The following is a 24,839-nucleotide window of genomic DNA, read 5'->3' as shown; positions in this document are numbered from 1 at the left end:
TAGACTTGATTGACCATTTCCTTTCCCATATTAGGGAAGTTTTCAACTATAATCTCTTCAAATATTTTCTCAGTCCCTTTCTCTTTCTCTTCTTCTTCTGGTACCCCTATAATTCAAATGTTGGTGTGTTTAATGCTGTCCTAGAGGTCTCTGAGACAGTCCTCAATTCTTTGCATTCTTTTTTGTTGTTGTTTTTTGCCATTTAATATAATGTGTTTTATTTAATATAATGTGTTTTATTTATTTTATTTTATAATAAAAAGTTTGGTTTTTATTTTTAAACCACCATAAGCAAAGTTAAAAGACAAACTGGGAAAAACAATTTACATCTCGTATTATGAACAGAAAACTAACATCCACCAAATGTAACAATTAGCTCCTAGAAACTGCTAAAATTATCAAGAAGCCAGTAGGAAAATGAATTGCCACAGAGTTCCTGGCCCTTCAACAAATTAAAAGACTCACTCTTGGAAAGATAATGGCAGGTTTTATAAACCTGAATGGTCTGTTGAAAGATTTCCCTTGAAAATCTAGGTCCGATCCTTTTTACTTTCTGGCTTAAAACCTGCCAAGTGCTGCCCATCTACTCAGGTGTGTGTGTGTGTGTGTGTGTGTGTGTGTGTGTGTGTGTTTTATCGATGAGTTATCATTCTGTCCTGATCTGTTAGCTGTGTATGGTTTTTTCCTCCATCAAAATCACTTGTAAGGATATAGTGAAATTGAAGCACCTACCTCTTGTCCTTCCCTGCCACTAGCTGTGCAATATTTCATCCTTTAATGAAAAACTGCAGCTGATTTATGCATCAGGTTGTTACAGTTGTTCAGTGATATGAACTAACCTAACAGGTTTGTGCCTGCCTGACATGAATACGTCCTGAGACAACACAACTCTAGAAGTGGTTTCATAGTAGTGACTTTCAACATTACTCACTTTGCCTCTTCAAACTTCCCCACCTAACAAAGTTGGAAACATGCAGACCAGAGAAGTATTAAGGAAGGAGGAACAGCTGGGGTGGGGGGCAATCTGTGAAGGAAGAAGGCCTGAGATAATGCAGCCACATCAAAGAACAGCTGTGCTCACTGCCTTGCTTCTGTGGTGGCAGGTCAGGGAGCCCCGGGCTCCACTGCTTGAGTTTCTCCTGCAGCCCCTGGAGCTGGCTTCGACCCCAGTCGATGCAGATCTGAAGGCTGGCCATGTCTGCAGCCAGCTGCAGACCCTCCCAGAAGCTGGCTTGAGCTTGCTGTAGACTGTGAGGAGCCAGGATTCTAAACCAGTTCAGACGGTCCTGGGGAGCTGGGGAGCGGTCTGGCTCTGGGGTCCTCGTGAGGCCCTTGCGCCTGTGCAGAACTGCCTTGTGGGGTCCCACGTCCTCTGGAGTCTGGGTGCCGGCTCTCACATTCAGAACCTCTGGAGTCCGTCCTGGGCCTCGCTGGTGCAGACGTGGACCTGGGGCTCCATGTGGGAGGCATACTGCAGAGGCCCTACCGACTTGGCACCCATGGTGCAGCGAGCTTTGGAGAGTGAGAGCCAGCCCTCCACCCGGGCATTCAGCGCCGCCCGCTTTGCCTCCAGTTCCTCCAGGTCCCTGAGCAGCTGCAGGAGAAGCGAGTCCAGCTCGGCTCGCAGATACCGCGCCACCATGGGCTCTGCACACATTCCTCTTTTCATTCTTTTTTCTTCATTCTGCTCTGTCGTAGTTATTTCCGCTATTTTATCTTCCAGGTCACTTATCTGTTCTTCTGCCTCAGTTATTCTGCTATTAATTCCTTCTAGAGAATTTTTAATTTCATTTATTGTGTTGTTCATCATTTTTTGTTTCCTCTTTAGTTCTTCTAGGTCCTTATTAAACATTTCTTGTTTTTTCTCCATTCTATTTCCAAGATTTTGGATCATCTTGACTATCATTACTCTGAATTCTTTTTCAGGTAGACTGCCTATTTCCCCCTCATTTGTTTGGTCTGATGGGTTTTACCTTGCTCCTTCATCTGCTGTGTTTCTGTCTTTGTATTTTGCTTAACTTAATGTGTTTGGGGTCTCCTTTTCACAGGCTGCAGGTTCGTAGTTCCCGTTGTTTTTGGTGTCTGCCCCAGTGGGTAAGGTTGGTTCAGTGGATTATGTAGGCTTCCTGGTGGAGGGGACTAGTGCTTGTGTTCTGGTGAGTGAGGCTGGATCTTGTCTTTCTGGTGGGCAGGACCGAGTCCAGTGGTGTGTTTTGGGGTGTCTGTGAACTTACTATGATTTTAGGCAGCCTCTCTGCTAATGCGTGGGGTTGTGTTCCTGTCTTGCTAGTTGTTTGGCATAGGGTGTCTAGCACTATAGCCTGCTGGTTGTTGAGTCAAGCTGGGTCTTAGTGTTGAGATGGAGATCTCTGGGAAAGCTTTTGCCATTTGATATTACATGGAGCTGGGAGGTCTCTGGTGGACCAATGTCCTGATCTCGGCTCTCCCACCTCAGAGGCTCAGGCCTGACACCCAGCCGGAGCACCAAGGCCCTGTCAGCCACACGGCTCAGAAGAAAAGGGAGAAAAAGAAAAAGAAAGAAAAAATAAATACATAAATAAAATAAAGTTATTAAAATAAAAAAATTATTATTAAAAAGTAATACAAAAAAAAAGAAAAAACAAAAAAGAAAGAAGAAAACAATTAAACCAAAAAACCAGTCCACCAATAATAACAAGCGCTAAAAACTATACTGAAAAAAAAGGAAGCTGCCGTTTCTTGGTGGCTGCAGCAGCAGCCTTAGCATTTCATGCCCGTCTCTGGGGTCTTTGCTGATAGCCACAGCTCGCGCTCGTCTCTGGAGCTTTTTTGGTGGTGCTCTGAATCTCCTCTCCTCGCGCACCGCAAAACAAGGGTCTCTTGCCTCTTAGGCAGTTTCAGACTTTTTCCTGGACTCCCTCCCAGCTAGCTGTGGTGCACTAGCCCCCTTCAAGCTGTGTTCACGCAGCCAACCCCAGTCCTCTCCCTGGGATCCGACCGAAGCCCAAGCCTCAGCTCCCAGCCCCGACCTGTCCCGGCGGGTGAGCAGACAAGCCTCTTGGGCTGGTGAGTGCTGGTCGGCACCGATCCTCTGTGCGGGAATCTCTCCGCTTTGCCCTCCGCACCCCTGTTGCCGTGCTCTCTTCCGCGGCTCCAAGCCTCCCCGCCTCCGCCACCCACAGTCTCCACCCGCGAAGGGGCTTCCTAGTGTGTGGAAACCTTTCCTCCTTCACAGCTCCCTCCCAGAGGTGCAGGTCCCGTCCCTATTCTTCTGTCTCTGTTTATTCTTTTTTCTTTTGCCCTACCCAGGTACGTGGGGGAGTTTCTTGTCTTTTGGGAAGTCTGAGGTCTTCTGCCAGCGTTCAGTAGGTGTTCTGTAGGAGTTGTTCCACGTGTAGATGTATTTCTGTTGTATTTGTGAGGAGGAAGGTGATCTTCACATCTTACTCCTCCGCCATCTTGAGGGTACCCCCATTGGATATTTTTAAAAAGTAAAAACGTATTTGATATCTTCCCCCTGAAATGGAAATAGAAGTGAATGAACAAGAGGTGTCATATTTGCTGTTTACGAAACCTGGGCCATTTTAGGCACCAAATCGGAGGGCAGAAGTCAAGAAAGTAAAGTTTTTTGTGTCTCTGAAGCCCTAACACTAAGATTTTAAAAAATACCTTTATGTGTTTGGTGGAGGGGATGGTGTTCGCACTTTCTGGAAAATACAAAAAATGTTTTTCATCATGTATTTGGAAAAATGGTCCTAACACTGACAATTAGGTACCAGTTCATAAATTTCCACCTTACTCTTAACCAGCGGAAGTTCAACTTAGGGCACAGTTGTAAAATCACAGAACTTTTGGGTCACAGGGGACCTCAGATGTATCTGGTTCATCTCCTTCCTCTCCCTGACCCACCACATCCAGGGACAATCTCTCACCAAGCAGTCATCTATCTTCTGCTTGATTGCCACCAAAGACAGGAAACTTATTACCACCAATGACAACATAATGCATTTTGGGACAATTTAGTTGGAAATTCCTTCCCTACATTGACTTGAAAGTTGTAATTTCCAACAGCTGACCCCCATTCTAGCTAAGGAACTTACAGATTCCATAGAAATCACACTTTCCACAGAAAGATCTGAAGACAGGCACCATTATGTCCTTGTGAAATCCTGTCTTATAGCCAACAAATATTTCTTTTCACCCTGGCAAAGATCTTTAGTTCTATCGCTCATTCCCATATCACAGGGTTTTATGTCTCTCTTTCCTCCTGGCCTCTTTCCTCTTAATTCAGTTTGCTAAGGTACCCCTTATAGAGTGTCCTTCCCCAAACTGGACACAGTATTTCAGATGTGGTCATAAACAGCTTGGGGAAGAATGGGATTATCTCTTGTTCTAAACACACTACTGCTTGACTAATATCACGTTGGCAACCACATTACACCATCGATTCATAAAAAACATAGTCAACAAGGACTCCCACATTTAGGAGGATTTGAAATTGAGGGATTATCTTCCTTCCTTGCATCTTCTCCATTAAAATCTGGAGGACGAGGCAAATACTCTAAAAGGAAAATCCTTCATTCTCCAGCAGACAGTCCTCCCTCAACTTGGCATAGAGCAGGAGACAGTGTCTACAGCCAGCAAGAATAGCAGTGCTTTTAAGTTACAACCTACATCCTCTCTGTAAAACGGAAGGGAAAGTGATGAAATCTGCTTGTGCTGAGTACATACTCTACACATGACACTGTTTTAGATGCTTTATATATCTTGTCTCATTTTGTCTTCTCAGTAACCTTCAAGGTAGGCACCATTAGCCTTATTTCATAAATAGGCTCAGAGAGGTTAAGTGACTTTGCCAAAGTTACACAGAGATGGTATTTAAACCCCGCTAATTTTGACTCCAAAGCCATGTTTTTTTTCTTCTGCATCCTGTTGCTTCTCAGCCAGACCTGACTAAAGATGAGGGGGAAGTTTGTGGGATAACCTCTTCTAAACAGAGGGAGAAACAGCTCATGCTAGCCAGACCAAAAGGATTACACCATCCCTCCTGTCTCCCCTGCTCGTCTCACTGCAATCAAACTTTCTTCCATGTGTGAAATCACCCAGAAGATTTAATGCCACGAATCACTAGACCCATGAATTAAAAGACCACATGTCATCAGAACAACGGGAACAGAAAAACTTTGGAGAGAAATATTGTCCCAAGGCCCCTTGCTCCCAAATTCCCACCTAGAAAAGTATTTGTTTCTTGAGTAGTTCATGATAAATGCCAGAAAGGATAGAGTGACGAAGTGTCTTTTAAAACACTGGTTCTTGGAGTGTGGTCCCCGAACCAGCAGCAGCATCACTTGGGGACTTCTTAGAAATGCATGGCACCCAGATGACCCCAGAACTAATGAATCCAGAAATTCTGTGGGTGGGGCCCAGGAATCTGTTTTCATAAGCCCTCCAGGTAAATCTTACTGTGAATGCAATAAACAATGTTCTCCTGCAGCTTCTGATGGAGAGAGAGGTTCTAGGGGGATGAGTGGCAACCTCAGATGGCCCAGGGACTCAGTCATCCAGCCAGGGTACATGGCACCCATGGAAAAACAATTACATAAAGGTCCTATAGAGTATGCAGACAAAAGGAAAATGTGCCTGCTAAAAATACTGCCCTGAAACAAAGTTATTGGGTGGATCTACTGCAAGATGCTTAACTATCACTGTGCATTAGCTTAATCCAAAAAACCTACTAACCGATTTGGAGCAACTGGAAGATTATAAAGAAAAAAAAAAAAAAAAGGTCTCATACTCCCACTGCCAAGGAGAGTTAGAGAAATAGCCACATGCCTTCTGCTTTTAGTTTAACTTTTTCCCACTAGGAGATGTTCCGGTACATGATAGTAGTCATTTCATTACAAGTTTGGTAGTTGCTAGAAGAATGCTGAATCAAGCCTGTCCCTTTGCATATGGTTCACATTTTTCTATTTTACAAAAGAAGTGCAAAGAAAAGGGGTGGGACTGGGGTGATGTAGCCGCAGGGTAGAGGTGCCTTGGAGGGGATCCCAGTTGTCAATGAAGGTCTAAGGCAATTCAGGATGGATTTCTTAATAGATAGGGCATGAGAAAGCATTACAGAAAAGGAGGTGGGGATTTGCCAGAGGAAAATTGTTTCAAAAAAGAGTAAACTAAATGAAAGCCTGATACCTGGATAGTGAGAAAGTATGACTGTGAAAAGCAGAGAAATATAGCAAGGCCCTGCACTTCATTATACTGCTTTTTGTTTTCTTTTTCTTTCTTTTTTTTTTTTTGAAAAAAATCATGTTTCAGAAAACACTAGTACTACCATGGAATGCTCCCTGTGTTACCAAACCGAACTTGGGTCCATTTGCCCTCACCCATGTGCAGCAAAGCCAATCCACTGACACCAGGTTATGGTGAAGGAAAGTAGAGCATTTATTGCAGGGTGCCAAGCAAAGAGAATGGGCAGCTCATGCTCAAAAGACCTGAACTCCCTGACAGCTTTCAAGGAAGGGTTTTTAAAGGCAACATTTGGGGTGAGGCTTGCAGCTCATGGACTTTCTTCTCATTGGTTGGTGGTGAGGTAACAGGGTGATGTTTCAGGATCTTAATCAGCAACTTTCTGGTTCCAACCAGTCTGGGGTCCACATGCTTCTATTCAGCTTGTAGTCACCATCCTCTGCAGAACAACTCAAAGACTTGTGTCAGATTGTTATGTATATCCCTTGAGGAGGAACTAGGACTCTGTTTTACTATCACTGAAGTATTGTTTAAGCTATCATTACTTTTCTTGCCTGACTGCTTTTCCCTTATTTCTGTACTCTCTCACTTCCCTAATTAGTAACTGCTTGAGTCTGTTCTTTGGAACTCAGGGAAGGCCCAGGAGACTAAAGCCTTTAGTTTAGTGTAGTTTTCTACAAATAAGAAATGGGGCTTTGGTACCTGGAAGGGCCCCGCAGGGTCCTGCTTGGTTTCCCCCTTTTCTTTGATACTCCTCAATCCTGAGGGGAACAAGGGTGGGACCAGAAAGGGAATAACGCTTTAGATAGAGAGGTTAAAAATAATAAACTCAGTGTTAGGGGGCTTCGGTTTCACTCACACAAAGTTAAGGGAGGGTCCCACAGTTAATTGAGTTATGGATTGCTGCAAATGATATCTTCCTCTCAGAGCTGAATCATGAACTGATTTAAGGCTCTGAGAAGTTCTGCAGTCAAGAAATCTTTTAATTTTATTTGACCCAGTATTCCAAAGTTATTTCGGTAGAGAACCCTTTCATCTCCAATAATTCCTAGTCACACCCAATAGGACACCAACTGTATTCATCACTGTATCAAAGTGACAGACGTAAAGGTGGAGGAAGAGCAGCTTCACATTCCAGGAGAAGTGAAGGAAGTGGGCACACGCAAGGGAGACCGTTCTCCTAGGGAAGCTGGTAGGAAAACCAGCAAAAGTCCAACAACAAAGAAGCTACTTTAGGATGCAAGATCCGACCCCTGTCTGAGAAGCCCCCCAAGAACAGCCAGAAGAAAGCAGGCTGGCCGGGGGGCACAGCAGAGGCCCCCATGCTATTGTCCGAACTACTCCAGATATGGCCTCTCACTCAAACTGGAGCAAAAGACTCTTGATTTGAATATTTATCTTACCTCCTCTCCCTCTCCCCCAAGAGAGTTCCATCTGCCAGAGAATTACAGGGCACAAAGACAGTTCCCTCAGACACCAGCACTGGGACCCAGGCCTTTCTTCATCTCCCTTCCAGGTCTGGGGGGTACTTCTGTCTGCCAGGACTAGGTTCTGGCCATGATGCTACCTCTCTTGTCTCTGGGTCTCAGTTTCCTCATTTGTAAAGCGTTTGGATGAGACTGGTGATCCCTAAGGCTTTTTCCAGCTCTGTCAATTCTGAAATGTTATGAGAGCTTGGAGATCGGTATCTGAATTCCTGTGCTGTTACGAACTAGCTGTAACATTTGAACAAGTAACCTCTGCTCCCTGTACCTCTCCTAGGAAAGATTTGCACACTGGGTGACCTTGAGACCCAAAAGAGATAATGTGTCTGTCATGGTGGTGATCGAAAAGTCATTGTAAATGTAGAAGGTGTTGTTTTCCATTTGGGGCGTGGCACCTGAGTGATCCTTGTCTCTGTACATGGTCCATTGTCTCCCTTTTTCCTCCAAAGCCCCATTGGCTTTGCCCTGTGAGCTGATGTTTGCTCTGTTCTCCTCTGCTCATCAGTCACTCAACTGCACTCACTGGGAGTGCTAGCCTCCCACGTTCTTCCAGGTGTCTACAAGTTGACCTAATGTAACAGGCTTAAAATAATTTCAGATTTGCCTTAATTTGGACAGAAAGGTTGACCTGAAGTACACCGCTGGGCTGTTTTTGCAAAGGGCTTCTTGCCCAAAATATTTAAGTATATGAGTCAGAGATGAAATTTACCTACCTAAGAACACACTGTTTTTAAAGCACCTTTAGGAGCACCAGATATATATGCACAGCGTAGTTACAGTACAACCAGAGAGTAACCTCACTTAGGTTGACGTAAAAACACTTTTTGTCTCTTAAGGAAGACCCATCAATTTACCTTTTAGCCTTCCCAGAATATTCCAGAGTGGGGTAGGCACAAATGCCATGGTTTGTATCTGTACCTTTGTGGCTAGAACAACCCTGAGCTTTGAAAACTGCACTAGATGCTAGACACTAGAAATAGTTGCCTTGTCAGCTCCTCTTGGCCCATAGATTAAGTCTGAGAGTTGATTAATTTGAGGCTGGTGTGTGGGCTGTGGGGCAGAGATAGAGCAAAGGGGATTACTTACTAATTTAAAAGACTAAATACATTTGCAAGGGAGAAGGTGAAACTAGGTAGGATTTACCTCTTGATCACGTATATGTAAACCATCGATTCCATAGAATTTACATCCTGATTGCTTTTCTGCAAGAAACCTGACTTCTCTCATCTGACAGTAACAGAACTCTTTCTATATGAAAACAAGCTTCCCCTTCCTTTACTCAAACTTGTTCACACTTTTTGCTGATTTCAGATCACCCCTTCCCTTGGGGCTGGTCAGAATAGAATGTTCTTTAGTTTCTACCAGAGAATCTGTGCTTTTTTTGAGTGTACAGAGAGTTGGCTAAAAAATAACATAATTATAATAAAAATAAATAGCTAAGTTTAACTGGGCACTTACCATGTGAACTGAGTGCTTTATTTACATTATGTAGTTTAATCCTCCCAGCAACTGAGTGAGGGAGGTATTATTATCTCCCCCTTTTTAAATAGTCATGGACAGGCTGAAGCTCGGTTTGACTGCGAACCTTTCCAAAGCTGCAGAGGGCTGGAAAGTTCAGTGGTTCAGTTAAAATGAAGTGGCAGAGCTGGTCAGTTAAGGAAGGTGGGCTGCAGTCTGACTCCGTGACCATTGCTTTCCGTCTCCTTGTAACTTCTTTTTCTTCAAGAAGACATCTTGGAAACTCCCCAAGACAACTTACAAACAACCTCTCAATTGAGAACCATGGGTCCACTCACTCAGCGCTCCTTCAGCAAAGGGAAGTGACCTCGCTGGGCACTCCCAGCACTTCCTGCAGGCAGAGACCCTGCCTGCCTCCTCTGGGTCTTCTTGTGTTCACTGTTGTTCCTTCTCCTGCAGCCCACCTGGGGCAGGTGTGCCCATAACGGTGGATTCCAAGCCTCAGAGGAACATGGCAACAATTCCTCATTCAATTCCGGTTATAAAATGCTGAAGGACTTGCAAGCAGCTTTCAGCCTGAGGATTTTGTCATCTGGAGTCTGTTCCTTGGAGCCTGGCCTGAGGAAAATGCCGAGGGCCCTGGGGAGAAAGGGCCCGTGTTTGGGCCTGTGGGCCTGGCTGGGGGCTGGGAGGCAGTGGCCCCGAGCCCATATGGATGCAGTGGGCGCTCTCAGTGAGCATGTGGCCCTTGGGACCTTCTGAGCTGCGAGGTCAGATTAAATCCGCCAAAACAAAGCTTTGGTCTCAGTCTCTTCCGCAGGCATGTGCTTCTGTCCCCAGCAGCCTCGGCTGGGACTCTGCAGGCCCAGGAGGAGGGGCGCTCCGTGCAGCCTCGGAGCTGGACTTGGGTGGGGTACCATCCTCACGGAAAGGGAGGCTGGCCTTGGCCGTGGGAGCCAAGGGGCCCGGGGGTGAGTCGGCGTGGCCACCTGGCCCCAGAGACAGGCTTCCCCAGAGGTGACTATTGGCCAAGGAGGAAGAAGCAGCAAGCCAGGCCCCATTAAAAGGCTGCCCCTGGCAAGGAGTCCTCCCTCGGAGCCATCCCCTGTGGGCTGGACAGAATCTGAAGGGGCGAGCTCCAAGTTTCCAGCAGTACTTCCCACCTGGACCTCTGGGGGTTCCCAGGGGAGCTCTGGCCCGCTAGGAGGCCGGCTTGCGGGGTGTTTCTGACACAGCCGAGAGCAATCATTGCCACAGCCGTCCTGCATCCGGCCACCGGCCCGTGCCAGGCACTGGACTCGCACTGTTTCCATTGTCAGAGCCCTTCAGGCTTGGCGCTGTTATCCCCATTTTATAGATGGGGCTCAGAGAGCTAAGTAACATGCCAGCTCGTAACTGGCTGGATCAGGATTCAAACCCAGGTCTGTCTGGGTTTCTTTCCACTCCACCTTTAGGCTTCCTCAGAAGGTAGCACTAGCCTGCCTTAGGACATTGACCTTGGGTGAGAATCTGGGGTAGGAACCGTGGCCACGGGGTTAGGGATTGTCTCCACGAGAGGAAGCAGGAGTGAAACATGGTCCTGGGGTAAAGGCATTGACTGCAGTTTCCCTGCACGGACAGGAGAGGTAAATAAAAATGCTCCTTTTTTACTGGTAGGAACAGGATGCCCTACATCTTGTTCTTACCCTGATTTCTATGGGTAGGTCTCAATGAAGCAACTAGTTTTGGGGAAAGCTGCGATGTTTGGTACCCACACGAGAGCAGAAGCCTTTTCTGTAGCTTTTCTGTCTTGCTGATAACTTCTGGATTTTACCCAGGCTGTCAAATCTCTCCTTTACCCCTGTACCCCTTGTATCCCTCACCACTTGGTTTGTATGCTGTTATTGTCTGTCCTCAATTCTAATGTGTCCTTGATCCCAAGAGGCACCTTTTCCGCACAATTTAATGCCTGTACAATTGGCACGCATCTTGTAATTGAGGTCTACATTTAATGTGGCAGGGCTGTTTAAATTGTTGTTATATTTTTAGAATGGATGGAGACCAAGACTTTAGGAAATATGGTAATTCATGCATTTATTCAACTCATCAAATGCCTACAATAAACGTCAGGCATTGCGCTAGATGCTTGGAATATAGAAATAGCCAGTGTTCAGTCCCTTGCCTTAGGGAGGTCACAGTCTAATGGGGGAGATAGACTAGACAGATCAGCAGTTAAGCTCATTGTAATAAGGGCTCTGAATTTGGGGAACCAGGGTGTGTGGAGGGTCGGAGGAAGGAGGGAGAGGAGGTGGGGAGGCTGGGGGTACCTTAAGGAGAAGGTGTATCGTGAATGGGGTGGGAAGACAGAGGGTTTGGGAGTGTGCTGGGATGGGTTGGGGAATGGTATTCTGGGCAGATTGACCAGTTGGAGCAAACAAAAGTTCAGAATCATGAGACACTAGGATGTGTTTGTGAGCCTCAGAGGCTCATTCCAGCTTGTGGCTGGAAGGGTGGGTGTGGAGACCTGGGAGTAGAATGAGGCTGTGGGGATAGGCAGGGGGCAGATCATGGGGGCCCTCAAGCTCGTGCAAATCGGCATCATCTCCATCCTGAGTACAATGGCCAGTCATCGAGGGGTTTTACGCAGGGGGATGATGCCCTGATTTGGGTAGAAAGTGGGTGAGAAAAGGATGGTGGGGCGGGGTGGAGGACGTGGACAGAATGACAGCTATTGAGAGAGAAAGGAGAGAGTTACTCCGAATGAAGCCAAAAGCCTCATTCCTATTTACTATTCCCAGGCAGCGTGGACCTGATCACGGAGACTTGAGGAAGATCACACAGTGGTGCAGCAGGGCATCTAGAACTAGAATCTGCAGGCACAAGCGGCCTTGTTTTTACCTTAACCCCATCACATGTGCCCTTTTCTCAAGAAAGCCATGTGATCAATAGGCAGGCTGACTATAGGAACGGATGCTGGGAAAAGCTAGAAAAAGAAGAAAAGCTTTTCCCTTGTCTCTGCTTCTTAAAGAAGGGTCATATCAACCTACAGTGGTGACATTCCAACTTGTACTTGCCAAATTAGTTCACCAATCAATTTTTTACAAATGGATGGAATACACAGCGGACGTATCCGAGTACGGTATAAGAGATTAAGCATTAAATGTCGTAAGGAAACAGTAAATTGCTATGGTTGCTCCTGGGGGGGTCACACAGAAAATGTAATCAACGTTGTCTGGCCGGGCTTCTAGGGACACTCAGGGGAGGGATGCTGGGTGAGAGGTAGAAGGAGTTCTCCGCTATGCTGGGGATGCTTTGAAGGAGGTGGGAGGTGATTGTGGATGCTGTGACCCAAGACTTACGGTTCTTTTCCCCTTCCCACTTCCCCGAACAGGTGCAGTGCCACACTTACACGGGGTACTGCTGGTGTGTCACCCCAGATGGGAAGCCCATCAGTGGCTCTTCTGTGCAGAATAAAACTCCTGTATGTTCAGGTACCGTAGGGAAGGGCGGGAAGAAAGAAAAGGGTGGGAGAGGGACCCCTTGGATGATCTCCTGAATCTTGTGGGTGCACTTTTGAAAGATTGGTGGTGGTTATGAGCCCTCTTCCAGGTCAGGGAGGAGTCTACCCAAACATGCTTGCTCTGTTGTCAGCTGAGTGATAGGGTCAGTGTATGTCTGTGTGTATGTATTTATTTTGAGTTTAAGTTTCTGGTTCAGTGCTCTTTTCTCAAGCATCGGCCATAACCTCTGGAGAGCATGGCATATAAGTATGTACCTTGTGTGCTCTTGGTTGGTAGTGGCCCTGGGTGCACACTTTATTGAGATAAATTTCAAGACTGCGTTGGAGTTCAACATCAAAGGCTGTGACAACCAATTAGGGATGTCTTTCACGGGTGCAGGAGAGGAGAGTGGTGGTCTACGTTGCCATATGTTTGCAACCCCTGAACAATATAATGTATGGTGATGGAAAACATTCCTAACCGCGGCCCTCAAATCTGGCTGTCATCGGCAGTGCCTAGGGAATTCAAAAAGAACCAAGATGTGGAGGCTTCTCCTTCCGTGTTCGGATCCAGTGGTCATGGAGACTTGGAGTCCACATGTTTAGGAAGCTTCTCAGGTGGTTCTCATGATGAGACAAGTTAGGGAACCACTGCTTTATAACAACCCTCTGGGTGTCCATAGGAAAAATTAAGTCCTTTTTATTTCCAACTTTATAGGCATAGAGAAATTCTGTTCTTCGGTCAGTTTTGTGGGATTGTGCCTTACGGATTTAGGCAAGCTTCCCACTTCCCACTTCCATTCAGATGGGAAGGGACTTCAAGACACTCCCTTAATTCACTATGCAGCTCAGCCCACGTTAACAAAAAAAGCCTGTCCCATCCACCAGCTGCTTCCTATTTCTCTGTAATCTGTGTATATGAGATTTTATTTATTTACTTATTTTTAATTTTTAAGTGCAAGCAAAGTATAAAACATTATTCTAAAACCTCTGGGAAATTCCAAAGGCAGTCCTGCTGTCCTAACGTTTTCCTTTTTTTCCCCAAATTTATTCATTTTTCAACCAGCCCTGCTATATAAGGGGAAAAGTGAGTGGAAAGGGCAGTAAGTATCTACATTAGGAAACCAAAATGTGCAGGCCAAAAGGGAAAGTTTACTTTATTTGTGGTTTACATGGAAACTGGAAACCTTAATTGAGCTTGGTGTGGGGAGGGGGAGGAACGAGGCCTCCTTGCAAATGACCTGGAAAGTTTCATTTAAAGCAAACAAATGTGCTAGAAACAAGTCATGCAGGGCAATATAATTGAATTCGCACAAAGCTAGTATACGGAGAAGGGGTTGGATGCGGATTGCGATGTGTTTCTCCTCTTTTGTCGCGGGGACTTCCACAGACGCCCTGGTGTGCCTCGGCTGGCTGTGCCCCGCATGTGCGGGGTTGGGTGTCATGGGACAGGCAGGTGCAACAGGGTCAGGACCGTCGGATGGCGGCACAGGGCATCCACGCACGTGCAGGGCAAAGCGTTTGGCCAGCCCCCCAGACTGCCCCCTCCTTGAGGAACACGCTGCATCTAGAAAATTGTTTCCATGCCCCAGACTATTTTGGCCCATTCATTACAATTGGGCCAACAATTTTCTACTTAATGCAGATGGAAAATCGCCGATTTCCTGCCCTAACCAGCAAGGGATGTCAGTCATTGCATTTGCAGTGAGAGGGGTTTTCTTTGCCGTTGGCCCCCCTGGCTGGATAGGGCTCAGAACATGGAGTTGGTGGGAAGTGGAGGTGAGGGGCAGTCCATGGAATGTTCAACAAAGGAGTTATGTGGTTGTGGAATTTTGTAAAAATCTGGTCAAGACTATTGCCAGGGAGCCTGGAAATCATTGTTCATCTCAACAGTGCTGTGATATCAGTGACATTGATGTTAAACAAACGCCAGTCGCATGTGTGTATGTACTCACTTTGTATATAATGTTCCTAGATGTGTATACAATATATATATATACATAACCACATGCTCGTAACATCAGGCTTTACCAACTCTTTGAAAGAAACCAATCGCGACGCATTCTGAATGTCTGTGTTTTTGTTTCCCCTCTCACCCAAGGTTCAGTCACCGATAAGCCCGTGAGCCAGGGTAACTCAGGAAGGAAAGGTGAGTGGAGTTTCACGCTTTATCTGAATGTTTGCTTCTAAAGCCAGTCCAGGCAGGCATTCTTAGACAAGATGGAAGGAGCCTGGGGTGAAAGCTAAAAGTGCCCTGCAGAAAATTCCCATTCTTATTCTGTGTTTCCTCCCAGAAGCCCGGAGGTAAGTAAGGCTCGTACGGCGGTGGGGACCAAGCTCCCAGAATTTCTGAGAGAGCTGAGCAAGTGCAGTGCACAGAGCTGGCTGGGACCCTGAGACTCTTGGTTCCTGGGAAGTTCAGTCAATAAGCTACCAGTGTAGCCAGCATTAAACAGAAAAGCACAACGAAGGCAGGGATGCCCAAGTCTGCCCTGACTCTTTTATTTTGGAAACCCATCTGAACATTTTCTCCTCCTTGATTTTCCTTGATAATTGTCCCGGCACATGCAGATTCTTTGCACTAAGACTAGATGCTTCATGGGCAGGTGCCTTATGCAGCTGTTATCTTGAAATTCTTAATTATTTTCCTTTGAACTTGGGTTTTGTAAGTGTAGTCCAGTGGGACAAAGAAGTGTGTGTGTGAGCAGAAGAGACACGTGTACTATGCCTACCTGCTGCAGCCTCGTTGGCAGAGGGCTCTTGTGATGCAGGCTACAGGGCTTCCATAGTACGCTTAGAATTTTCATTTCTCATTACCTAGAACAACGCTAAATAGCAAATTAAGAAACATCGGGACAAGTCAGGAGAGAGAATGTGGAAGAGAGGATAAGGCTTGATATCTTAGTGTCTTTTGTGGCACCTTTTTCCCTGCTTTTTGAACAAAAGGCTTTGCATTTTCACTTGGCACTGGCCCTACAAATTGTGCAGCTGGCCCGACTAGGGCATTTGTCCGAGCGCTGTTTAGCGGACCAGCCGACATGAGGAATAGGTCCTTGGGATGTGCTGACCATACTTTCCAGTGTGCTGACACTAGGCTTCACCGCTTCTTACTTCTAGGACAGCATACACACTGGTAGTTGCATGGAAAACAGGTATCAGTTTTATTGTCCATGCAAGCACTTCAGAAGCCCCATTTTGTGTCCTCGGGTGAAACTCAGACCGGAGGTGTCGACTGAGTTTGAGCCCTCCCACCTGAATCGGGGCCTTGGGCACTTCAGGCTCGTAAGAACCCATGTGGAGAGCTGGGCACGCAAGGATCAGTGTGGGATGTACAGGCTTATCCTCCACCGCGGTCACAGGGAGACCAAGGCCAAGCCTTGGGTCTTGCCCCAAGTGCTTATTCCTTGGGGACCAGAACAGGGGGCAGAGTCCCACTGCCTGAACGCAGGAGCCGAGACTCTGGAGAACATGCTGTCGCTGCATGCTGTCCCTCCAAGAAGACATGGAAGTGGAGCTTGGTGATACCACCACCCACTAGAAACCACGGACCAAGCGGCCCGATGGGCTGCTCCCCTTCCAGCGAGCAGGAACGAGTAAGTGGGTGGAGGAAGGGAGCAAGCACCTTTCCAGGTCCTTCCAAGCACAGGGGGAGACAGCCCCAAGTGCTGGTAGTTCCCTCCCAGGAGGGAAGGGAGGAGAGGGGGTGAACGTTTCTTTCTGCAAAGATCTGAAATCATCAACACTGTGAGTGGTGTGTCTGCCTGTAATTTATTGGGGTTGGAAAAGGGAGCTGCCTTCAGTTTTGCTTGTTGCAACTGAAGTCTTCAGGAGCATAGCCTTTATTCCTGGGCATGAGGTCCTGGTGGTAGGGAAAAAAAGAGCAATCGTGCAAAACGGACCACCCAGACTTTCCCCACCAAAGGGAACGGAGTGCACGATGCTGAATGAGGCACCTGCAGCAAGAAGGGCCAACCAGAGGATTTTGGTTCTTCAACTGCACGGAGAAGTACTTCCCCGCTTGTCCTTTCCAGTTGGTTGTGGCTTTGTACCCTGTGGATAACAGTAAGAACCAGACCTGTGGTCACGGCGGGCTCTTGCTGATCCAGTTGGAAGAAGGCGGGGGAATCCAATTCCTCCAAGGATGATGCAGGGAACAGCGGGGTAGAGTCTGAAGCCTCGTGTCAGGGGGATAAGTTTCCAGCAGTTTCTAGCTCTTTGCTCCCTTACCCCGGTGGGTTCCTCCCTCCTAGGTGGTTGTGTGCAGGCCTCCTTTTTGGTGCAAAGGGCTGGCAGAGGGGTGGGGGAGATGCTAGGGCTGACTCGCCCCTGGACACTTGACTTCCGCCCGGTGGCCTCTCTTTCCTTCTACTTCAGAGGGTCCACAGAGGTGTTGAATCTCTTCTGTTTGTCTGCCATGGGCAGTGCAGTGAAAAGCAGGTTCGGGCCACCTGTAGGAAGGGCCACCTGAAGCCACACCTGTCCAGGAAGCTGGGGTTTGAATGGGAACAGGGTGCGAGAGGGCATTTATAATATCCTGTGTCGGCCCCGCCGAGGTCCCTTTTTCAGCTGCCGCTTAAGAATGGAATGTGCTCCGGAGGGCAGCAGGTGGGAGGACACAAAGGGCCGTTGTCTGAGCTCATGCCCACATGTGGGGTCTCCTAGAAGGCATCTCCCTGGAGCCGGAGCTTGCAGCCCAAGACCTGCCCAGAAGGATGCTAGGCCCGGAGGATGGCCAGAAAGGGGGCGAGGCCGGGGGTCTGGGTGTGTGTGTTGGGGGGTTGGTGGGGGGGGAGGAACGGACCCAGCTCCTTCTTTCCCCACCCTCTTGCCTTTTTGAACATGTTCCACGGATGGGGCTTGGAGGGATCAGTTCTCTCCACCGGGGAGGAATGAAAAGGCGTATTGTGCGATGGAGGGTCTGGTTGCCAGCCAGGAATCAGTCCTCCAAAGGAGAGGAGGAGAAAAAGGAGAAAGGCAGAGCGGGAGGAGGCTGGGGGAAGAGGCCCAGGGAGATAGCGGGAGGCAGGGGAGAGGGAGAGAGGCCGGGCGGTAGCAGGTCACAGCCGTCTGGCTCGCAAGGAGGTCTGGGTCGCTCCTGCTCCTGGGTCCACAGGTGTGGGCCTGAGGGGAGAAGTGGGGGACGGAGGGAGGGAGGTCCGGTTATCTTACCCAGATGCATGTGCTCCGGGAGGGGAGGAGGGTCAGAACTTCAGACTATTTACTTAATCCCTTGGAATGTCCTTGCCTCGCTCTGTTCTTTGGGCCCCTTGTGTTTCACAGACTCCTTTATGGGCACATGTGTGGTAATTAACACATGCAGGGTAGGTCCCGGGCCATGTGTTTGAGTTTCAAATATCCATTGATCTGGGGCACTCCCATCCTGCTGCCCCTCCCTTCTCCGTCGATCCTCGCCCTTGGAGAGAGATGGAAGGAGTATGTGTGTGTTTTGGGGGGTGGAGGGCACACGTGCATCCACATGTGTTTTATTGACGCTACAGAGGAGTATCAGAAGAGAGGAAAGGACCCCCAGCAGCCCCTTGAGCTCTGACGATCTGCTGCTAAAACAGTCGAAAGCTGCAGAAGTTGAGAGACAGAAAGGAATTTTGGGTTTCCATTGAAGCAGGAAAGTGGATGGGAAGCAAAATATGTTTAGAGATGGTGGTTTTACCCTGAGAAGCTTTTCCTGGCCCCCCAAGGCTTGTGGATTTTCCTGAGGTGCCTCTTTTAGCGGTCTTGATGCTAACAAATGTGGGTGAGTTGGGGGGTTTCCAGGATAACCAAACACAAAGTCAGGGACGGGTCCTGAGCTTCATTACGTAGGAGGTGTGGAATGGAAGTTCTCAGCCTCCAGTGGGGTGTCGGTGGGGCGGGTGAAGAATGATTAAATGGGAGAATAGCGGGAGAGCGCTGGGGCAATGATTTCCGGCAGTTCTCTGGGAACTTTTTCTCCCGAGCGCCCAGGACCTTATAGATCCCAGGGTGATGCTTCAACAGGTGGCAAATGAAAATTTAGGGTTACTGGGAGTTTTCTGCAATTTTCTCTTTTCCTGCTTCTTGGAGGTCTGGGAGCGAGCAAGCAGTGTAAGGAAAATGAGAGAAGAATAAAAACAATAGCAAACTGCTTACGCTTTCTGCGTGGGCTTCAGTGTTTGTCAAACCAATCTTGGAGAGAAGCGACACTTCCAAAATCCAGCCTACCTTTAATTTGCTGAAACTTCTTTTATTCCCCCACTGGCTACTCCGTAGTCTGTGTTCCAAGTCAAGAGTGAGTCACAGTTATTTCTCCAAGGTCCCTCTCTGGGTCTCAGTTTTTAGAATCTCTCCTGACGTCTGGTCTACAGGTTGGTGCCAACGTGGAGACCTTTGTCACTCAAGGGACGGAGCTAGCGGCACTCTCACTCAGGGCTGAGGGAGGTGCTTAGGGCAGGGATGGTGGACGGTGGGTCTCCCAGATGAAGAGGACCAAGCAGCCTCTAGCCTCCACCCTCATGGTGGTTAAGCACACCTGAAGGAGGTTTACTTCATTGCCTCAAGCCTGGCTGAGGTGTGCAAGCCTGGCTATCTCAGAGCATTCCAGGCGTGGAGCATCACCCCTGTTCACGTGAATTTAACCTCTTCCCAGCTACCTCTTTTTTCTCTTCCCCCAGCAAAGAGGGGGAGGCTGGATCCAGAACTGATCTGTCAGCCTTGCCATCAGATAGCTCAAGTCCATTACCTACCAGCCTGGGCTGGATTTATTTTCTTTCTTTTTTTTTAATTTATATATATATATATATATATATATATATATATATATATATATATATATATATTTGACATCTTTATTGGATATAATTGCTTTACAATGCTGTGTTGGTTTCTGCTGTATAACAAAGTGAATCAGCTATACATATACATAGATCCCCGTATCTCTTCCCTCTTGCGTCTTCCTCCCTCCCACCCTCCCTATCCCACCCCTCTAGGTGGTCACAAAGCACCGAGCTGATCTCCCTGTGCTATGCGGCTGCTTCTGGGCTGGATTTGAATGGAGCTGGGCAGCTAATGACCTCTGTGGGTTGGCCTCGGCTCACATGGGAATTCCCCGTGGAGAAGCATTCATTCTGATACGTGCCTACTACAAACTGTGCCTGAGCAGCTCCATGCCCATGAGAGGTGGCTCTTTTCCTCTCTGCATGCACGTTACTGCTGCTTTCTGGCGTCTGAGCCACCCTGGACCAAGCCTGGCTTATCACTGTATCAGCTTTGAAGAGATGGGTTGTAGAAGGAGTGTGTGCGAGGGTGCTTGAGTGTTCATGCATGTACCATATCTCCCTTTACCCACGCTTAATTACTGCCCCAGCAGGGCTCCGTCTACGCATCCCCCCGCCCTCCATCTCAGCCCCTATTCTGTGGTCTCCAAAAGAAAGTTTATGCATGGAGGATGCTAAACGAAGGGTGTGGATCCTTGCCGTATCCTGATTTCCAAGGACTAGAGAGGAGATGGGGTTTAGTGATCTGGAAAAGCCTTCTAGCCATGGATTCTAATGAGTCCCTGGCGTTGTTAGTAACCATTAGTGTTTTCGTACTTGCTCTTTTATTCTTTCATTCAACACATTTTCATTGAGACCTTACTAAGTGCCAGCTTTGGTAGTTACTGAGGATCCAGTGACAAGTGAAACGATAAGAGCCCTTGCCCCGTGGAGCTCACATTCTAATGGTTCCTAGCCTCTTCTTGTAGAGGGTATCTTTGGGTGGAGGTGAAGCCTCCCAGAGGGGCACAGACCTCTAGAGGCTGGGATGCTTGGAAGCAGGGGAGGGAAGGCAGGTGGCGCCTGCAAACGCCCTGGTCGGCAGCTCCCACGGCCAGAGCCTCTAAGGAAAGACCCTTGAGGAGGCTGCCTGGGATGAGCGTGGCCCACCGGCAAGTTCTTGATTCCTATGCCTGGTACCTTTGTGGTGCCCCCAAAGTCCAGGTGAGACAGCCCAGAGCTTGGCAGGCCACTGAGAGTATGTCCATTTGCTCACTGTTCCTTGGATGAATGAGTTCACTTCCAGCTGTGGCCCAGCAAGCTGGAGGGAGCCAGCGATTGCAGCCTGTGGGTGGACAGGCCTCACGGCCACATCCGAACTACTTCTCCAGCTCTAAGCGCCACGTAGCTCCTGTGGTCAAGGCCGAGGAATTGTCACTCTTCGGTCCTGTTGCACCCGTTGAAAGAAAGCCATGAGTTTCAAGGGCTGTTTATTCTAAAATTGATGTGGAAAGGCAATGGAACTAGAGGAGCTAAAACAATTTTCAAAAAGAAAAAGAAAGTGGGAGGAATCACTCTATGTGATTTTTTTTAAACCAGGAGATCTTTAGTGTTTTATTCCCTTCATGACCCTTTATGAATTTTCAATCCATGCTTCCGTTTGATCATCTGAACAAATGTGGTGACTCCACAGCTTTTTCAATGTTAATTTTATTTCTTTTTGTTTTTTAATGACTTAGTTTTAAATTTAAGAAGAAGGTACAGAAATTTTCCATATACCCCCTGCTGCCACACATGTGCAGCCTCCCTCACCATCAATATCCGCCCCCAGAGTGAGTACATTTGTTACAACTGATCAACCTAAATTGACACATCATTATAACCCAAAGTTCACAGTTTATATTAGGATTCACTCTGGGTGTTGTACACTCTGTGGGAACAGACACATGTGTAGTGATATCCACCATTATAGTATCATACAGAGTATTTTCACTGTCCTATTGACCTAGAGATCAACGGAACAGAAAAGAGAACCCAGAAGTAGGCCTACACAAGCATGGCAAACAGATTTTTGACAAAGGTGCAAAAGAAATTCAGCAGAGGAAGGATAGTCCTTTCAACAAATGGTGCTGTAGCAATTGGGCTTCCACAGACCAAAACAAAAACGACTCCCCGAGACCTTCCCTAAATCCCACACCTTATACACAAACCAACTCAAAGTGGATCTTGGACTTAAATGTAAAATCTAAAGCTATTAAAACTTTTAGAAGAAAACATAGGAGAAAATCTTCAGAACTTACAGCTAGGTGAACCTTGAGCTTGGGTGTCTGAGAACGTCAAACACGTGATGCAAAAATTTTAAAAATTGATAAATTGGACTTAATCAAAATTAAAAACTTGCTCTTGAAAAGATCTTGTTAAGAGAATTAAAAAACTACAGACTGGGAGAAAATACTTACAAACCACCTATCTGACATAGGACGTGTGTGGAAGATACAGAGAATGCTAAAAAACTTAACAGCTGAAAAACAATTTAATTTAAACATGGCAAAATAAATGAATAGGCATCTCACCAAAGCACATGTGCAGAGGGCAAATAAATACACAAAAAGTTGTTCAACATCATCAGCTATAAGAAAGTGCAAATTAACCAACAAGGGCCTACTATATAGCACAGGGAACTATACCCAATATGATGTAATAACCTATAAGGGAAAAGAATCTGAGAAAGAATATATATATATATATATATATATATATATATATATATGTACACACATGTATACATATATAAAAAACTGAATTGTGCTGTACACCTGAAACTTACATGATATTGTAAATCACTATACTTCAACAAAAAAAGTTTTTAAGTGCAAATTAAGACCATGATAAGATATCACTACACACCTGTTAGAAGAGCTAAAATAAAAATAATGACAATACCAAATGTTAATGAGGCTGCAGACGAACTGGATCTTTCATACATTGTTGGTAAGAATGTAATATGATACAGCCACTCCGAAAAATACTTTGGAAGTTTCTTAAAAAACTAAACGACAAAACATATGCTTACCATATACTCTAGCCATTGCACTCCTGAGCACTTATTCCAGAGAAATGAAAACTTATGTCCACACAAAAACCTGTACACAGATAGTCACAGCAGCTTTATCTGTAATGGCCAAGGGTGGAAACAACCCAAATGTCCTTCAATGGGTGAAACAAACTGAGGTGCGCCCATACCATGGAATACTACTCGGTAATGAAAGGGAACACACCATTGACACATGCAGCAACAACTGGGTGGATTTCAAGGGCATTATGCAAAGTGAAAAAGTCCGACCTCCAAAGGTTGTATACTGCATGATTCCATTTATATAACATTGCAGAAATGACAAAATTATAGAGATGGAGAAAGGATTAGTGGTTGCCAGGGGTGAAAGACGGGGTGGAGGAGAGGAAGTGTGATTATAAAAGGGTAGCACTTGGGAGATCTTTGTAGTGATGGGCTAGTTCTATATTTTGATGGTGGTGGTGGTTGCATGAATCTGCACATGGATAGAATCGCATAGAACGACACACCACCCACCCACCCACCCACAGACAAATAAGTACATGCAAAAACTGGTGGAATGTGCATAAGGTCCCTGGATTATACCAATATCAATTTCCTGATTCTGATATTGTACTATTATGATGTTATCCGTATCACTGGGGGACACTGGGTGAAGGGTACATGGGGCCTCTTTGTTTGCAGCTACCTGTTGCAAAATCATTTGTATAATCATTTCAAAATAAAGAGTTTTTAAAAAATTAGCCCCATCTCTGGGTGAACCCAGCCCTGAACCAAGTCTGCTGCTGCCAGTGCCACCTCTCCCCTACTTCTCCGCTTTGTCACCACGCCCCCTTCTTCCATCTCTGGTCTACCTTTTTCACCAGCCTCTTGTTTCCATTCTTACACAAGAAAATGTGGAGCTTGACGGCGTGGGCAACTGCTTGCAAAAAGACAGCTTTAAGCTTTTTTCGGGAAGGAGTGTGCAAGTGGGTAGATGGAATGTAAAAGATTCATCTCTTGCTCTGGAAAGGACCCGAAGTACCCAGATAACTTGTGTTCTCCAAGGTCAGGATCAAGACAGCTCACAGTATATTTCTGAGCCTCGCTGGTCATGGGACATGCATCTCAGGAAAGGTTGAGGTTAACTAACATTCCATCCTCCTCCTGGTATGATTCAGGCCAGGTTCTTAAGGGACATTTTTGCAAACAGGCACCACTGTCTCCCTGTGAGGCCCAGAATAAGTCATCTTGACTTTCACACTGGGTCCCTGAGTCGCATACTGAGGGGGATGTGGCTCTGGCATAAATGTGGTCCCTTCAAAAGCAAGAACCTTCCAGCACTTCTACCAGGCTGAAGCGTATCTCCATGTCTTGGTAAAAGACGGCCAATGGCAGCCTAAATGAATACCAGAGGGAGGGTGGCCGGTGATGGACATGGTTTGGGCAGAGCCCAAGAATTAAAGGGGACTTGGGATCATTGAGAGACCTTCCGAGTCTCAGGACGGGGGTGGTGGTTTCTTTTTCTGTCATTCTCCAATGTTCCTCAGTCTCAGAGACCCCAAGAGATGCCATTAATACAGATTCCTCCTCTGGCCCCTTTGACACATTTGCTTTTGAAGGACCTGGAAGAGAAAGCTCTTTGTATGTGGTCAGAATAAACTCATTGTACACCCAAACAATTAACTCCTCAATGGACTTGCCAGCCCCTTGAAAGGCCCGGCCCTGCTTCCTTGGACCTCTTGGGCTCTATTCAGTCCCATAAGCACACCAATGTTTTGGGGGTTTTGTTTTGTTTTGTTTGTTATTCTGAAAAGTCTTTCCCTGAGAATAGTCAGAGCCGGTCAACATTGTCCTCAGCCCCGCATTTATCTCCACTCGCCAGCGAATGTCAATCAGGAATCAAAAAGCCAAACAGAGGAGGCTTTGAACGGTGTCATCAGGGGTCGAAGTGACTTCCAGCTGTCTGTGCGTGGGCCAGGCCTTCTCGCAGGGCAAAGAATTGTGCTGTCACACAAACCCACTGTCTGGATAGGCTCGAAGAGCCCGTGCGGGGGCTGCGGCTTTCTGGGGCTGCACCTGCAAGGAGAGGCGTGGTTGGGGGCTGGGGGATCTCGTGCGGCCAGATGCCCCGCTCTGGGCCTGGGTGGTTTCCAGCGCCGCTTGCTCACTGCCTCTGGAGCCTTGAGCAAATCACTTTCTTGCGCTGAAACTCAATCTCTTTTTATCTGCCTGGCGACTTCCTCTGCCCTGGCCGGCGGTGAGAATAGAAAGCCACCTGCCAGAAACTCTGAGTGTTGCAAAATGTGGTAACACTTATTATTGTTGATCTTGACATCATCCTTGAGAAATTCTCTCAGATTTGCCTTTTTTTTTTTTAATGTTTCCTAATTTACTTTTTTTCTCCCTGTGAAAGA

At 47.0% G+C, this 24,839-nt stretch overlaps 1 protein-coding gene and 1 pseudogene across 4 annotated transcripts in view; one reads left to right on the top strand and one right to left on the bottom strand.

The window, feature by feature from the left end:
• The window catches only part of SMOC1 (SPARC related modular calcium binding 1), a 152,376-nt gene that overhangs the window by 84,168 nt on the left and 43,369 nt on the right, over positions 1-24,839 (top strand). For all 3 annotated transcript variants that reach the window (XM_082838285.1, XM_082838287.1, XM_082838286.1), the window contains exons 4-5: positions 12,535-12,634; positions 14,744-14,791. In XM_082838285.1, coding sequence (XP_082694411.1) covers positions 12,535-12,634; positions 14,744-14,791 — 148 coding nt within the window. The remainder of the gene's footprint in view (positions 1-12,534; positions 12,635-14,743; positions 14,792-24,839) is intronic.
• LOC309962435 (coiled-coil domain-containing protein 115-like) lies at positions 641-1,642 on the bottom strand (annotated as a pseudogene). Its single transcript has one exon. The product of its transcript is annotated as a coiled-coil domain-containing protein 115-like (transcript).

This window comes from Leucopleurus acutus (assembly GCF_964270905.1).
Source record: "Leucopleurus acutus genome assembly, chromosome: 1".
NCBI lineage: Eukaryota > Metazoa > Chordata > Mammalia > Artiodactyla > Delphinidae > Leucopleurus > Leucopleurus acutus.
The sequence above is the reverse complement of the archived record's forward strand: the minus strand, read 5'-3'. Positions and strand labels throughout refer to the sequence as shown.